Consider the following 15,894-nt stretch of genomic DNA (forward strand, 5'->3'; position numbering starts at 1 on the left):
AATTTTTAAAAAATATAAGCCATGTTATTGTTCCCACTCATCTTCCTGTTTTGCCAGAGTGCTTGCAAAGTTTTGGAAATGGGAAGCCAGAGAGATACCATTGTGGGAAAGGTGCTTGCTTCACATATGGCTGACCTGGATTCAATCTCTGGCATCCAATATGGTCCCCAGAGCATGGCCAGGAGTGATTCCAGAGTGCAGAGCCAGAAGTAACCCCTGAGCATCCCTGGGTTTGGCCCCCAAATAAAACAAAATTACAGAAAAATGTTTTGTTGCTACCAGAGAGATAGTATAGTAGGTAAGCCTTGCATGTGGCTGACCTGGGTTCAACTCCTGGCATCATATATGGTCCTCTGTGCACCACCAGGAGCAATCTCCCAGCACAGACCTAGAAATAGTCCTGACTACTGCTAGGTGTGATTCCCAAAACAAATAAACAAACAAAAGTTCTATTGTTTTATTAATTGCGTCCAATGTGGCATATATTGTGTACTATGCATCTGAGATAAGCTCATCCTTTTTCTCCTTAAAACAAATTGAAATAGACCCTAGGGTTATCTTTTATAAGATAAGGAAGCCAGGAGCTACTAAAGCAAATAATTTGTCTGAGGTCCAAATTCTGTGATTTCAATATTCAGGCAGGGGATTGTTTAAGGGCCCCGACTTTTCAGTCTCTTCCCCAACCAACTTCCAAAGTCCTAATCCTTTAACCTATCTCAGGTACCTATTCCATAGTTATTCCCTAAACCTTATCCTTTGTGATAGCTGGAGCTCTTTCCTTGTCTCAGTTTCAAGCATTATATTCTCCACTCACTCCTTCTTATGTACTTCTTTCTAGTTGCGTTGCTTGATTTAAAGTTTTCTACACATTTTGGAAACAATCATTCATTGACCTTAAGTGCATCTTAATGGTCCTTACCCTGCTCCTGTTCTTATCTACTTTCTCTTTTTTGAGGGATAGGGAGGAATTTAGGGCCATATCCAGTGTGCTCAGGGGCTACTCTTGACTCTGTGCTTAGGAATGAACCCTCGCAGTGAATGAGGGATCATGTGGTGCCAAGGACTAAATGAAGATTGTCTGCATACAAAGCAGGCTCTTACTCTCTCTCTTTTTTAAAAAAGTTGAATCTCCATGAGACAGAGCATTACAAAATTGTTCATTGCAGCACTGTTCACAATAGCCAAGATCTGGAAACAACCCAAGTGCCCTAGAACAGATGATTGGTTAAAGAAACTTTGGTACATCTACACAGTGGAATACTATGCAGCTGTTAGAGATGAAATAATGAAATTTGCTTATAAATAGATAGATATGAGAGTATCATGCTAAGTGAAATGAATCAGAAAGAGAGGGACAGACATAGAAGGACTGCACTCATTTGTGGAGTATAGAATAACATCACATGATGCTGACACCTAAGGACAGTAGATACAAAGGCCAGGAGGATTGCCTCATAGCTGGAAGCCTGCCTCATGAGTGGAGGGGAGAAGGCAGATGGAATAGAGAAGGGATCACTAAGAAAATGATGGAATTCTTCCAGGGAAAACGGACCAATAGTTGGTCAATGGTGTGGTGTGTTGCAAGCCATGATGCCCAAAGTAGAGAGAGAGTATGGGGAATATTGTCTGCCATGGAGGCAGGGGGAGGATGGGAGAGGGGGGTTGTACCGGGGATATTGGTGGTGGAGAATGTGCACTGGTGGAGGGATGGGTGTTTGATCATTGTGTGACTGCAATCCAAACAAGAAAGCTTGTAACTATCTCACGGTGATTCAATAAAAATTTTAAAATAAGTGTTCATGATTGTGTTTCAGTCATACAATGTTCCAACATCCATCCCTCCACCAGTGTAACTTCCCAGCACCAGTTCCCAGTTTCCCTCCTACCCCTTCAAGCCACCCCTCACCCCTGCCCGCCTCAATGGCAGGCACCTCTTTTCTCTCTCTCTTTCTCTTTCTCATTTTAGGCATTATGGTTTGGGATACAGATGCTGAAACGTTATCATCTATATCCCTTGGCCTCTTTCAACACTCAGTTCTTTTCTTTTCAGAGTGATCATTTCCAATTATTTTTGTCATAATGGACCCTCCTCATCTTAACTACCCTCCATCTCCCACACCATTGACCAACCACTGACCAGTCCTCCTGGCCCATTTTCCCTGGAGTTTGTATATTAGTTTTATACTTATTTTTTTTGTATCCCATAAATGAAAGCAGTCATTTGTCCCTTCTGACTCATTTCACTCCTCATGACACTCTACAAGTCTATCCATTTATAGGCAAATTTCATGACCTCATTTTTCCTAATAGCTGTGTAGTATTCCATTGTGTAGATGTGCCATAGTTTCTTTATTCATACATCTGTGTGTGGGCACACAGGTTGTTTCCAGACTCTGGCTATTGTGAATAGAGGCACTTACCCACTTTACTACTTATTTGGTCCCTTGTTTACTTTCTTACCTAGCTTAGATTCTATACTCCATCATTTTAATCTCTTCTTTGAAAACAACCACTACTCTGGCCACTCTTTCCTTCCATTATGCTTAGCTAGAAAAACTCCAAACTCAGTTTCATTCTGGGAAAAAGCCCAACCTTTGCACTATCTATCTGGCTCCTGCATTTGATCTTCTTTCAATAAATTTCTTGGACAGGAGAGACAGTGGAACGCTTTGCCTCTTCTGCTCCCCAATCCAGAAGCTGGAGAATGGGGCTGGAGAAAACTGCACAGCTGGTGGGGACTGGTTTCACTTTAAATTCATGTCTACTAATCTTATGGTCCTTAGGCTGCCCAGAAATCTGCCAACATTTTCTTGCTCATCTCCCCTCCCCCAACGCCCCTTCTCTCTAGAGTTCTAAATCATAATTTCATTCCTCTTTCCCCTCTAATCTTCAACACTTCCTTCCTCATTCTCATTTCTCAGCTGATAATGCTACCTCCTCTTTCAATGAAAAGAGTGATACAATCCTAATCATTACACCAGTACATTTAAAGAGAAGTGTCTAATTCCTTTGTAATAATGATGAAGTACTGGACAGGTAGTACAAAGGTTAAAGCACATACCTTGCATGTGGCTTGACTCTGACCTTGGTTTGAATCTCCAGCACCATATAGGTCCTCTGAGCACTGCTGGGGTCACACAGGGGTCACTCCTGAACAGAGAGGCAGGAATAGCCCCTGAATACTGCTGGGTATTGCTCTATTCCTCTTGCATCCTCCAAAGAATGGTAGTAAATATGAAACTTTATCTTTTTTCTTTGGGGGAAAGCACACCCAGTGGGCTCAAGGGTCATGCCTGGTGTACTCTAAGGACCACATGCAGTGCCAAAATTTGAACCAAAGCCATGGCAGCAGGCTCATGCTAGGCCAGCTCCTTAACCTTTGTACTGGGTCTCTCTGGCTCCTAGATTTTATCTTTTATTTATTTTTTATTTTTTTAAATTTATTTTATTGAATCACCAAGTGGAAAGTTACAAAGTTCTCAGGCTTATATCTCAGTTACAAAATGCTCAAACACCCATCCCTTCACCAGTGCCCATATTCCACCACCAATAAAAACAAAAACAAAAGCAAAAACAAAACAAACAAAAAAAAAAGGTATAGATCCCACCCCTCACCCCCCAACCCACACCCATACTTGAGTGATAATTTCACTTCCTTTTCTCTTTACCTTGATTACATTCCAGATTTCAACACATAACTCACTATTGTTGTTAGAGTTTCAAAACAGACTCACTATTTTTGTTGGAATTTATCCCCTAAGAATACAACTCTATTAACAGGGAAATATTTGATAATAAGTTTTCCACTGATGAGAATGAAGAGATAAAATGTCGCGCGGCCGGTTTACAATTTCTGTATTATAATAATTAAGTCCGCGAAGATTTAAGTTTGAAAATGAATCATTTCCCTTCCTGGAACAGCATGTAGCCAAAGTTAGTTCACAGTCTCCATACATGGGTGCAAGCACTTGCTGGAACCCCAATTCCTGAAGCTGTCTCTGGTTCCCGCTCGTTCCACATCCACCGGCTCTGCAGAGGTATGGGCACCCGGGCCGAAAACCCGGCCGGCCGGAGCCGAGCCACCGGCCCCGGCTGGGGCTGGCCCTGTATCCTGCGGCTGTTTCAAGTTCAAAGCCTAGATTTTATCTTTTAATCAATCAGGCTTGGATGAAAGAGATAGCTCTGTGGAATAAGCACATACTTTGCATGTTGGCATCTTGAGTTTGACCCCCAGTCACCATATGGTCCCCCAAGGACCTCATGAGCGACCTCTGAGCCCTGCTAGGTATAGTCCACAAACCCAAAACAAACAGCAAATCAGACTTCCTGTAAAGGTGAGCTAAAGAAGGTATTGAGTCTTCAAAGTTATGAAAATAAAGGCAAATGCATACAAATTAGGAGTATCTTTGCAGTAACTAGTTCTGGTGGTGAATCCACAATATAGCTCGTGGAGGATTTTGATATACTGAGTTTGAACGCCCTGTTTGCCCAGGGCTTGGATGACCGCTTCAGTCTCAACAGAATCGAAGGCCTTCTTTAAGTCGATGAATGTTAGACAGAGCAGCATCTTGAACTCTTGCGAAACTTCAATGAGTTTGGTCACTGTGTGGATATGGTCTATCGTGCTGAATCCCCTTCGGAACCCGGCTTGCTCGCATGGTTGTCCTTCGTCTAGTGTTCTGCCTAGTCTATTCAGGATGACACGAGTGAACAACTTGGAGATGGTAGACAGCAGGCAGATTGGGCAACAGTTGCCGATGTCATGGATGTCTCCCTTCTTGTACAACAGAACGGTCCTACTGGTTTTCCACTGAGATGGAACCTTGCATTCAGACAGGTAGCGTGTGAAGAGTCGAGCCAGTGTATTGATTAGTACTGGCGGCAGATTCTTCAGGTGTTTGGGTCTGACCTTGTCTGGACCAGGTGCTGTACGCATCTTTACCAACAAAATGGTGTGTTGGATTTCAGAAGGGAGGACGTTGGGAATGACATATCCATCCTGCGTAATTTGGTATGTGGGCAGGTGGACATGGCTGTGAAAGAGATCAAGCAGAAGTCGTGAATTCTCTCCATTGCCTTTCTGAAAGATGTGATAGATCCATCAGGACGTCGGAGGGCAGTCATCTTGGTCTTGTAGTTGGCGAAGGATAGGCAAGTGTTGCGAATACTTTTCCTGGCTTCTGCTACACTGGCCAACACTGCTGCTCTTCTCTCTTTGAGGTCTTCCTTTATTGCATCTCTGCACAGCTCTGTGAGCTCAGACGTTAGCTTGTGGTTCCCTGAGGCTCGCGCCAAACCACATTGACGAATGAGCTCAAGAGTTTCCGAAGACAGGCATCTGTTTGTGGCTTTCTCACTCGGCATTCTTTGCACAGTCATGGAGGTGCTGAACCAGTCGATTGTATTCCTCGTCGATGTTGTCAAGGATGGCATCTTCCCACGTTGTTGCAATAGTGCCAAAGAGGGGCTGGAGCAATAGCACAGCGGGTAGGACGTTTGCCTTGCACGCGGCCGACCTGGGTTCGATTCCCAGCATCTCATATGGTCCCCTGAGCGCCGCCAGGAGTAACTCCTGAGTGAAAAGCCAGGAGCTAACCCCTGTGCATTGCCAGGTGTGACCCAAAAAGCAAAAAAAAAAAAAAATAGTGCCAAAGAGCTCCCAGTTGGTGGTCATTCTGGGAGTTGCCTTCTTAGAAAGACTTAAATTTTGCAGAACTTTCTCCCCGCTCTGTTAAGTTGAATTTTGCATGAAGGAGACGGTGGTCCAATCCCGTTTGGAATTTTGGGACAACAGTGACATCGGTCAGGCAAAACCTTCAATTAAATATGATGTGGTCAATTTCATTGTGGAACTGTCCACCGGGAGACTCCCATGTCCAGCATTTAAATTCGGCCTTCTGGAACTGTGAGTTACCATGGATGGTCTTGGTTGACATGATGAATTCAGACAGTCTCTCACCCTGATCGTTCCATTCTAGGCCATGGGTCACAATGTGGAGTTCTTCAGGCGACCTTCTCGGACCTATCTTGGCATTAAAATCACCAACAATGATCTTGTAGAAGGTGTGGTCTTCTTTATAGAACTTCTCCAGTTCCATGTAGAACCTCTCAATTTCTTCTTCATTGTAGTTGGAAGTTGGTGTGTAGACGACGAAGATAGAAACTGCAGGCAGTGAGCCACATCTATTCAAGCGTAATCGTCCGATTTGGGTTGTTAGGCATTCAAATGAATCAATGCTTGTGGCCAAGTTCGTGTTGACAAGGACACCAATGCCACCGACGCCTCTGTTGTCGCATGTTCCAAGGAACAATTCTTCTCCAGTGTCAAAAATGGCGTGATGTGATTGATGTCTTCTCGTTTCGGTCAGACCAATGATGTCATATTTGATCTTCTGCGCTTGCACCATCAGGTTCTCGATGGATGCTTCTGATGCCAGCATATGTGGGTTGAAAGTACAGACAATCATTTTAGTCTTTCTTCGTTTTGGCAGTCTAGTTCGTCCCCAAGATTTTTTTAGCCTCTTCTTGCTCATCTTTCTTAACGCTGCCGTGGATTCACCACCAGGATCTCACCATTTTACAAGGAAGTGATCATTGATGTAAAGAGAGGGGTGTGGCAGGGTGATACCATTTCACCGAAACTCTTCAGTGCCACCCTCGAGAACATCATGCAACGATTGGAATAGGAAGGAATGGGAGTGAAGATAGACGGTCGGCAATTACACCACCTCCGTTTCAATGATGACATCATTTTCATAACACCAAACATTAGCCAAGCAGCATAAATGCTGGCAGACTTCGACCACGAGTGTGGAAATGTCGGACTGCAGTTGAATCTCAACAAGACAATGCTCATGAAAAACGAACTAGTCCCTGAAGCTCCATTTGCTCTCAATGGAACGAACATCTCCGAATGCAGCAGCTATGTGTACCTGGGTTGAGAAATCAACATGAGGAACGATTTTGTGCAGGAGGAAGAGAGCAGTGAGGAATGCCTTCAAGAGTGTCGAAGAAGTGGCTAAGAGAACGAAGAAACTCCGACTCCAGGCACATCTTTTCTTTTTTTTTTTTTTTCTTTTTTTTTTTTGCTTTTTGGGTCACACCCAGCGATGCTCAAGGGTTACTCCTGGCTTTGCACTCAGGAATTACTCCTGGCAGTGCTTGGGGGACCATATGGGATGCTGAGGATTGAACCCGGGTCGGCCGCGTGCAAGGCAAACGCCCTACCCGCTGTGCTATTGCTCCAGCCCCTCCAGGCACATCTTTTCGATTCCACTGTTCTTCCTGCACTAACATACACCTCAGAGACCTGGACCCTACGCAAACAGGATGAGAACGCTATCAGGGTATCCCAGAGAGGAATCGAAAGAGCTATGCTAGGAGTATCACGTCTCACTCAAGTGAGAGAAGGAATTCAGAGTTCTGACCTCCGTCAACGGTCAAGAATCAGGGACGCTGCCTCATTTGCCAAGGCATCAAAAATCAGATGGGCCGGTCATATAATGTGATTCAGAGATGACTGCTGGACTAGAGCTGTTACCGACTGGATTCCACGGGATGTCAGAAGACCTCGTGGCCACCCACCAACTAGATGGTCAGATTTCTTGTCAATCCCTGAATGAATGATTTGGGGCTCTTCCTGTTCCTGGAGCAAGCAGATATCAGTGGGCTGCACTAGCATGCGACAGGGACAAATGGAGACATTACTGGCGCCCACTCGAGCAAATCGAAGATCAATGGCACTACAAGTGATACAAGTGATACAAGTGAACTAGTTCTAAGACAAAACATGTGGCTAAGCTGAGTCCAAAGGAAGAACTTAGGACAAATGGATTTCACGAGCAAACTCCAAGGCTTGATGGCAGTAAAAGCATTAACACGCTGGAAAAGCTGTGTATGAGACTCTCCCTTGTAATGACCTCATTCCTCCATGTACCAATTTCTTCATAAGCCAATTTAGTTAGCAACAAGACAAATGATACTTTCTGTTTCTGACAATATGGCAGATTACAGTTGACTTTTCTGCTAAGATAATTAAAGTCTTTTTTTTCATAATTGATGACTTTTTAATAATCCACTTATGCAGGGTTAGAGAACATGAAACAATAAATGCTGTCCAAAATGCTATAACTCCAAGTCATACTCAAGTTTGCCAAACAAAAAATATGCATCACAGATAAAGAAATGAAATAGATTCTCTTTATGAATTAGGAAATTTAGTAGACCAGCGTGACATCTTACAAATAGTAGATGAGGAAAAAATTTCAATACTGATTATTATTTTAGCATTATTCTGTTTTTTTTTTTTTTTGTGGAAAAGGTCTACTTCTCTATGCTCAGAGATCACTCCTGGAAGTATTCTAGTTCTATAGTGGGGATCCAAACCAGTCATCCCAACTGTGCACTCAAAATATTTTCTAAATTGAAGGAGAACCCCCCCCCCGCCACACATACACACATGCACATGACTTGTTACTAGTAGATGTATGAAATTCAAAAGGAAGAGAACTAATTTCACAGCTGAGGGCTACATGTAAATGCTGTTTGAGGGCTACTGCCAGCTATAAGCTTGGGAGACTATGCATTACTAGTGTTGGTACCAGATTGACATATACAAGGCAAGCATCTATATTCCTGTATATACCTCCAATCCCTAGAAGGGACATTCTAAAGGACTTGAAGGTGCTAAACAATACCTCAGTCTATACCACAACAGTCTAAACAATACCTTAGCACTTTCAATGGAAAGTGCTAAAAACAGTATTTATGATGGAAAACATGAAATTTGTTTTTAATCTCTTTAAAAGAAATCTATAAAACCCCCAAATTGTATCAACATATTACATGGTCATTATATATATAACAAAATGTCTGATAACAGTAGACCAAAGGATCTGGGGATGAGCTAAATTTACATAATTTAAATTCCCTTTTACAGTCATGTACTTCCTAATGAGATGAGTACATTCTAAGAAATGCACAATTAGATGATTTTATTGTTACACAAGCATTAAGGAATGTATTTACACAAACTGATATGGTATTAGTCTATACATAGGGACTACCATTGTATATGTGGTCCCAGATAGACCAAAATGTTGTTTTGTAGCACATGAATATAATGCAATTGAAAGTGTTTTGCAAACTCTAGAGAAGTTATATGGACATTTAAAAATGTATAAGTACTTACCCCATATAGAAGATGAAAAAAGTATATTTTAAGTAGCCATATAAGTAACTAAATTAGATATATTTTATCTTCTCCCCCTCTTCCTTTATAATGATAGGCATCAAATTCAGACAACATTCAAGACAAGTGCTACCCAACTTGATAACTAAAGTCTTAAAGAAATTAAACAAAATGCTTAAAATACAACCATCATGTAAGCAAAAACAGAATGCAACCTTTTTTCCCAAAATATTCAAAAAATATTTCCTGAGTCCTTAACATACTATATACTCTATGAGGCTGGGAGGTGGGGAAGACGGAAGCCACAAAAGACCAGGACATGATATCACTGAGACAGTAAGCTAAGAGTCGTAACAGACATTGAAACTGATAACCATTCTATACTCCTTCACACTTAATTTCAGAATACAGACCATAGGCAGAAAATACACAGACAACATTAACACGTACTTTTCTAGGGACAGAGGATATATACTAATATTAACCCCTTCTCCATTTACACATTTCCCAAATTTTCAATAACTTCCCTATGCTTATTTTTCAAATTGAAAAATAGAAGTCACATTTCTCATAAAATGAAACATTACCCTGTTTAAGTTGGAGGTCTTTAAACTCATGTCTAAGATGCTTGTTTTCCTTTTCATAACCATGAGAAAATGTTCTCTTTCCTCTGTTAAGTTCCAAACATGGTGTGCATAATTTTCAACCTGAAAAAAAAAACAACTCCATAGTTTCTTAGTCTTAATCTTATGGTTCATATTCTAAGTCCTATCCAAAATTTATTAAAGAGTCACTAAGAGGTTACTATTCTATCATGACTGTAGCATGAGCTATAATCAGAAAATCTCTCAGTTTTCCTTCAGTGTGGGTTTATCTCCCTTAAACTTCCTTCCAGCCATCTTCTGTTTTCAGATACCATTTTCAGTAATACCATAAGTTTTTAGAATAATAACTGTCACCGTCATTGTCATTGTCATCCCGTTGCTCATCAATTTGCTCGAGCAGACACCAGTAACGTCTCCATTGTGAGACTTGTTGTTACTGTTTTTGGCATATTGAATATGCCACGCGGAGCTTGCCAGGCTCTGCCGTGCGGGCAGAATACTCTCAGTATCCTCCTCTCAGTATTTCAATTAATAAAATCACCACTGATATATGATTTCCCAAGCTGGAAACAAGGAGTTATCCTTTACCTCTTTTCATTTACCCTCCTATCAAAAAACAATCTATGAATTTGTTGATTCTTCTTTAAATATTTTTGTCCATAATTAATTTTTAAATTATTTTTTAATTAATGAATTACCGTGAGGGTACAGATACAGATTTACATAATTTCACACTTGTGTTTCAGTCATACACTGCTTGAGTACCCATCCCTCCACCAGTGCCCATTCTCCTCCACTGATGACCCCAGCATCCCTCCCACCGCCCCAACCTCGCCTCTGTGGCAGGGCATTCCCTTTTGTTCTCTCTCTCCTTTTGGGTGTTGCGGTTTGCAATGGAGGTACTATATAGTACCTATAGTCTGCTTTCAGCATGCCTCTTCCATTCCAAGCGGGTCCTCCAACCACACTTTACTTGGTGTTCCCTTCTCTATCTGAACTGCCTTTTCCCCTAGTATTTGAGGCTGGCTTACAAGCCATGAGCAAATCTGGTACTTATTTCTACTATTCTTGGGTGTTAGTCTCCCATTCTGTTGTTTTATATTCTGCAGATGAGTGCAATTCTTCTATGCCTATGAGATACCACCTCACACCACAGAAACTGGCACACATCCAAAAGAACAAAAGCAATCGCTGTTGGCATGGATGTGGGGGAAAGGGACTCTCCTATACTGCTGGTGGGAATGCCGACTGATTGAGCCCTTTTGGAAAACAATATGGTCGCTTCTCAAAAAAATTAGAAATTGAGCTCCCATTTGACCCAGCAATACCACTTCTGGGAATAAAACCCCAGAGAGGCAAAAAGGTATAGTCAAAATGACATCTGCACTTGTATGTTCATCACAGCACTGTTTACAATAGCCAGAATCTGGAAAAAACCTGAGTGCCCGAGAACAGATGGCTGATTAAAGAAACTTTGGTGCATCAACACAATGGAATACTATGGAATTCCATATGGAATACTATGCAGCTGTCAGAAAAGATGAAGTCATGAACTTTGCATATAAGTGGATCAACATGGAAAGTATCATGCTAAGTGAGATGATTTAGAAAGAGAGAGACAGACATAGAAGAATTGCACGCATCTTTGGAATATAAAACAACAGTATGGGAGTCTTTAAACATTTTTAAATAAATCATTTTACAATTCATTCTTTCCATATGTAAAATTGCTGCCTTGGCTTAGGCCATATTTACTGTTTTCCCTGTTTAGAATAATAGCATGTTTAACTGATGCCCCTGTTGCCAGGCATGGCAGTGATCAGAAAAAGTTCTCCAACTGATTGTCTGGCAAAGTCTGTGCACTTAATGTCCCTACTGCTTCAGGAAAGGGACGGACCAAAACCCTTAATCTGGGGTCAGAGATGTGTCACCATATATGTCACAGTCTGGTTGCTACCTGTCCACCAGACTTATTTTCTACACTATTTTGCCATTAGCCTTTTCGACCAATATATTTATTGATCCCATCAAGCTTCTTTTATTTCCTTGACTTTGGACATTTGGGTCCCTCTATCTGAACTGTTCTGCTCTTACCGCTATGACATCTCAGAACAAACACCTTGGACCATAGAAATAGTTCAGAGTGGGGAGATACCTGCCTTGCACATGGTCCAGCTGGGTTCAGACCTGGGCACCACATCTCGTTTCTGAGCACTACCCTGGAGTGATCCCTGTACACAGAGCCAGGAGTAACTCTTGAACACAATTAGGTGTGGCCTCCCAAACAGAAAACAAACAAAAAGTCAAAACATTTTTCCAATGTATTTGAGACCCAGTGATTGAGTAATTTAAAAATCCTGAAACACCCCCCTGCCAAAAGAAAACCCCAAAAGGGGTTGGAGCAATAGCACAGCAGATAGGCATTTGCCTTGCACAAGGCCAACCCGGGTTCAATTCCCAGCATCCCATAGTCCCCTGAGAAACGCCAGGATTAATTCCTGAGTTCATGAGCTAGGGTGCATTGCTGGGTGTGACCCAAAAAGCAAAAAAAAAAAAAAAAAAAAAAATCCCAAAAAACCCAAACACAGATCTCAGATCTCAGAGTAATATAAGTTCACTCTTTGAATTACGTATGTTCATAGATGAAAGATATTTATTGCCTTAAAAATCCACTCCCTGAATGCCCTGCCACTGAGGTGGGGTGGGGGTGGTGGGAGGGATGTTGGGAACACTGGAGGGGGAGAATGGGCACTGGTGGAGGGATGGGTAAACGATCACTGTATGACTGTAATGCAAACACAAAAGTTTGTAAGTTTATAACTGTACCTCATGGTGATTCACTAATAAAATAAATAAATAAATAAAATCCACTCCCTGGAAAGAGTGCTTTGTGGCCTCAAAAAACTAGATTAAGGGTGAGATAGTAAGTATGTCAAATCAAAATAAGAGACAAAAAATTAAATGGGAAAAGGATGAAGGGAATGACAGATGAGCCACTTCTACTTGTTTTATTTCCCCTGTCAGGCCCTCCAACTTCCAGGAAGATATGTCATGCACATCTCTTGGCTCCAAGTTTTCGATAACTTTGAATCCCACAGTCTGCCTGATAACAGAGAGCAGTCATGAAAACAGAACTAGGTAGCCTGATTATTCATCCTAAACCTTCTTTCTTCCTTCTGTGCAAATATAAGTTCAAATTTACAGATATCCCAAATACAATCCACATCTCTTTTCAATTCTTAAAATAAGAAAATTCTTTTAAAAAGTTAAAAACAATGTAGCTTACAATATTTAAATTTAAATGCCCAAAATATAAAACGAAGTAAAAAACAAAGACAAACAGGAACAATCTTCTTCCCTGGAAATGGGTCCTCTAAACGCATTTCCCCTTCATTTTCAAAACACTCGATTTGGAGAAATTTCCAGAATCAATTTACTAGCGTGGTGCTTCTACAGTCTAGCCTCTAGTTTTTTCAAGATAGAAAGCATGCTACAAGGCAGCTGCAGAGAAAAATCTGCCAAATATTTCCCAGGCCGAGAACTTGAAACACGTAACTACATCGTAGCAAGAAAGGTGACAGAAATGGTGGAGATGTACCGGCATTCAAGTAACGTGCAGAATCAGCAAGAAAGGGTGAAAATGGCTGTGGACAGGGCAGGCTGATAAAACTGGTTCCCAGGGGCCAGGCTGATCATACTAGCAGGTAGGGGGTCTGGGCCCACGTGGGTTCGATCCCCGGCAGCCTATATGGTCCCCTAGCACCACCAGGAGTGCGAAACCCGGAGTAAGCCCTGAGCATCGCCAGGTGTGTCCTAAAAAGCAAAGCAAAACGAAACAACAACAAACCCCAAACAGATGCCCAAGGAGACGGGAAGCGGGTGGACCGGGTGCAACCTGGAGGGCAGGTAAGTGACCTGATGACCTCGGAGGTTGCGGGTGGACGCAGAAGGCCTCCAGAGCGTCACTGAGGTTCCAAGTTCTGCAGGATGAACGTAGGACGAAAACTCCCACCAAACCCGTGCCGGAAGCACCCGTCAGAACACGGCCGTGCTCCGTCCAGGGGCCTGCAGCCAGGCCAGCGGAGGCTCGGTGCCCTGGGTGAGGCCTGGCCCCCGGACGCCGCCGCCTGCGACGGGCCGGCTCCCCGCCTGCCAAGCCGAGAGCACCTACCCTACACGCCGAAGACGCGCCGCCCGCGCTCCGGGGCAGCGGCCGCCTGGTCCCACACGCCGGGAAGCCTCTTCAGGCCCAGGGACTCGGACCCGGGGCTCGCAGGGCCGGGCCGGGAGAGGCTCTGGCCCTGGACCTGGGGTCACTCGCTCCCATGCTGGGGAGAGCCGCGGCGGGGATGGACGGTGAGAGGGTCGCGCGAGGAGTCGCTCTTCTCCCGGAGGCCCGGGCGGGAAGCCCAGGACCCCGCGACGGGCGAGCCCCTGGTCGCCCGGCCGCCCGCAGCAGGTGCCTAGGGAGCCTCGGGCGTCATGGCAACCGCGCGGGTCGCAGAGACGCCGAGGCGTCAGCCGGGCGGGAACCATAGAAACGACGCACGCCGGGGGCTGGCGGCGCGCGGGGCGGGTCTTCCGGTGAGGCCGGCTTTAAGCAGTATACCATTGGCTCCCGAGCTGCGGGGCGGGGCGTTCCCGGCGGCTACGGTCCATTCTATTGGGTGTGCAGTAACCACGGTAACACCACGACGCGGGACACCGCGCACCTGGCTTTTAGCTTCCAGACTTCATCTAGAGTCAATCCTGGGATTCTGATTTATTTTTCTAGAATTCGACTTTTAAAAGGAGAAGCCGCTAAGTCAGAAGTTGGTTGTTTTTTGGTTCTTTTTAAAATTTTATTTTCGTCTTGGTCCACACCCGGCGGTGCTCAGGAATTACTCTTATTACTCCTGGCTCTGCACTCAGGGATCACTCCTGACAGGCTCAGGGGACCATATGGGAAGCCAAGGCTCGAACCAGGGTTGACCGCGTGCAAATGCCCTCTCCGCTGTACTATCCGCTTAGGCCCGTCGGTCAGAAGTTCTGAGTTTTAGGTCTCGCTCTGACCCTCTCTATCTGAGACACATATACTATCCGGGGTACACGTTTAGCTCGTGCTAAAGTGCACCCGTGACTATGCAGGGAAGGAACCATGCAGCGAGAGGATGGAATCTGGGATGCCATCCTGTACATTGAGCCATCATTTTCTGACCCCTCACCACACTTTCGGACCCGACTTGCTATTGTAAAGGTGAAAAAATTAAACTTTATTAGAATTAACTTGATGGCTGAAGTCCTTTATAAGTCCTGAACATTGAATATTCTACTTAGGCGAATCTTATGTACACTCCTCCTACCTCATGCAAAATAACAATTTCTAAATGACACAAATGTTAGTATTGGCTCTATTTATATATTGATTACATATTATATTGCAAGATTTGAGTTGGTGCGTTGAAACTTAGTTTTACTCAAGTTGTGCAGACCCTTACTCTCTGGTATTCCAAACACAGTATTTACCTTTCTTAGTCTTGTTCCGGTTTCCCAAGGATCCTTCCCAAAGCTTCTCTAGTGCTACATTCATTATCCGAATATAAGCAATTTATCCCTTATTTTCTGAACTGCTGCAACCTCTCTCATTCCAAAGCCCTTCCAACTGTGTTTTGCTGCTGTTGGGGGTTGGTTAGCCGTTTTTTTTTTTTTTCTGATCTAAAATGTGACTGCCATCACTTTAGTCCTCCATGTCAGTTCAAGGACACTTCTCACTTCCTCAGGAAAGCAGTCTTTGTTTCTCCTAATCTATATCAAGTTTATTTGTTCTCATTAACTCATGTTCCTTTTGGTCACATTTTCTTCACACATTTCCAGTTTCTGTTAAACAAAAAACTTCTGTAAATTTTACATATGAAAATACTAATTTAAGTGTTCTGAGGAAACAGCTGAAAGGGAAATACTTAAATTTCACACATGGTTGTTTTTGAGCATTAATAAGACAGAATTCCAAAGGAAGTTATGTTAAAAAAAACAAATCATTTTTAACTACATATGTCTTCATTGTACACTCAAAGATGATAATTGCCATCATTATTCATATGAAGATATAAATGTGGGGAA

At 43.2% G+C, this 15,894-nt stretch overlaps 1 protein-coding gene across 7 annotated transcripts in view; it reads right to left on the bottom strand.

The window, feature by feature from the left end:
• The window catches only part of CCDC30 (coiled-coil domain containing 30), a 110,298-nt gene extending 95,979 nt beyond the window's left edge, over positions 1–14,319 (bottom strand). For 6 of the 7 annotated variants that reach the window (XM_055138435.1, XM_055138440.1, XM_055138432.1 and 3 more), the window contains exons 1-2: positions 13,967–14,319; positions 9,778–9,897 (exon numbers count right to left, since the gene is read on the bottom strand). In XM_055138435.1, coding sequence (XP_054994410.1) covers positions 9,778–9,840 — 63 coding nt within the window. In that variant the 5' untranslated portion in view covers positions 9,841–9,897; positions 13,967–14,319. The remainder of the gene's footprint in view (positions 1–9,777; positions 9,898–13,966) is intronic. The other variant, XM_055138438.1, reaches the window with a different exon arrangement.
• Positions 14,320–15,894: the final 1,575 nt, after the last annotated feature.

Source organism: Sorex araneus, chromosome 5 (genome assembly GCF_027595985.1).
Source record: "Sorex araneus isolate mSorAra2 chromosome 5, mSorAra2.pri, whole genome shotgun sequence".
NCBI lineage: Eukaryota > Metazoa > Chordata > Mammalia > Eulipotyphla > Soricidae > Sorex > Sorex araneus.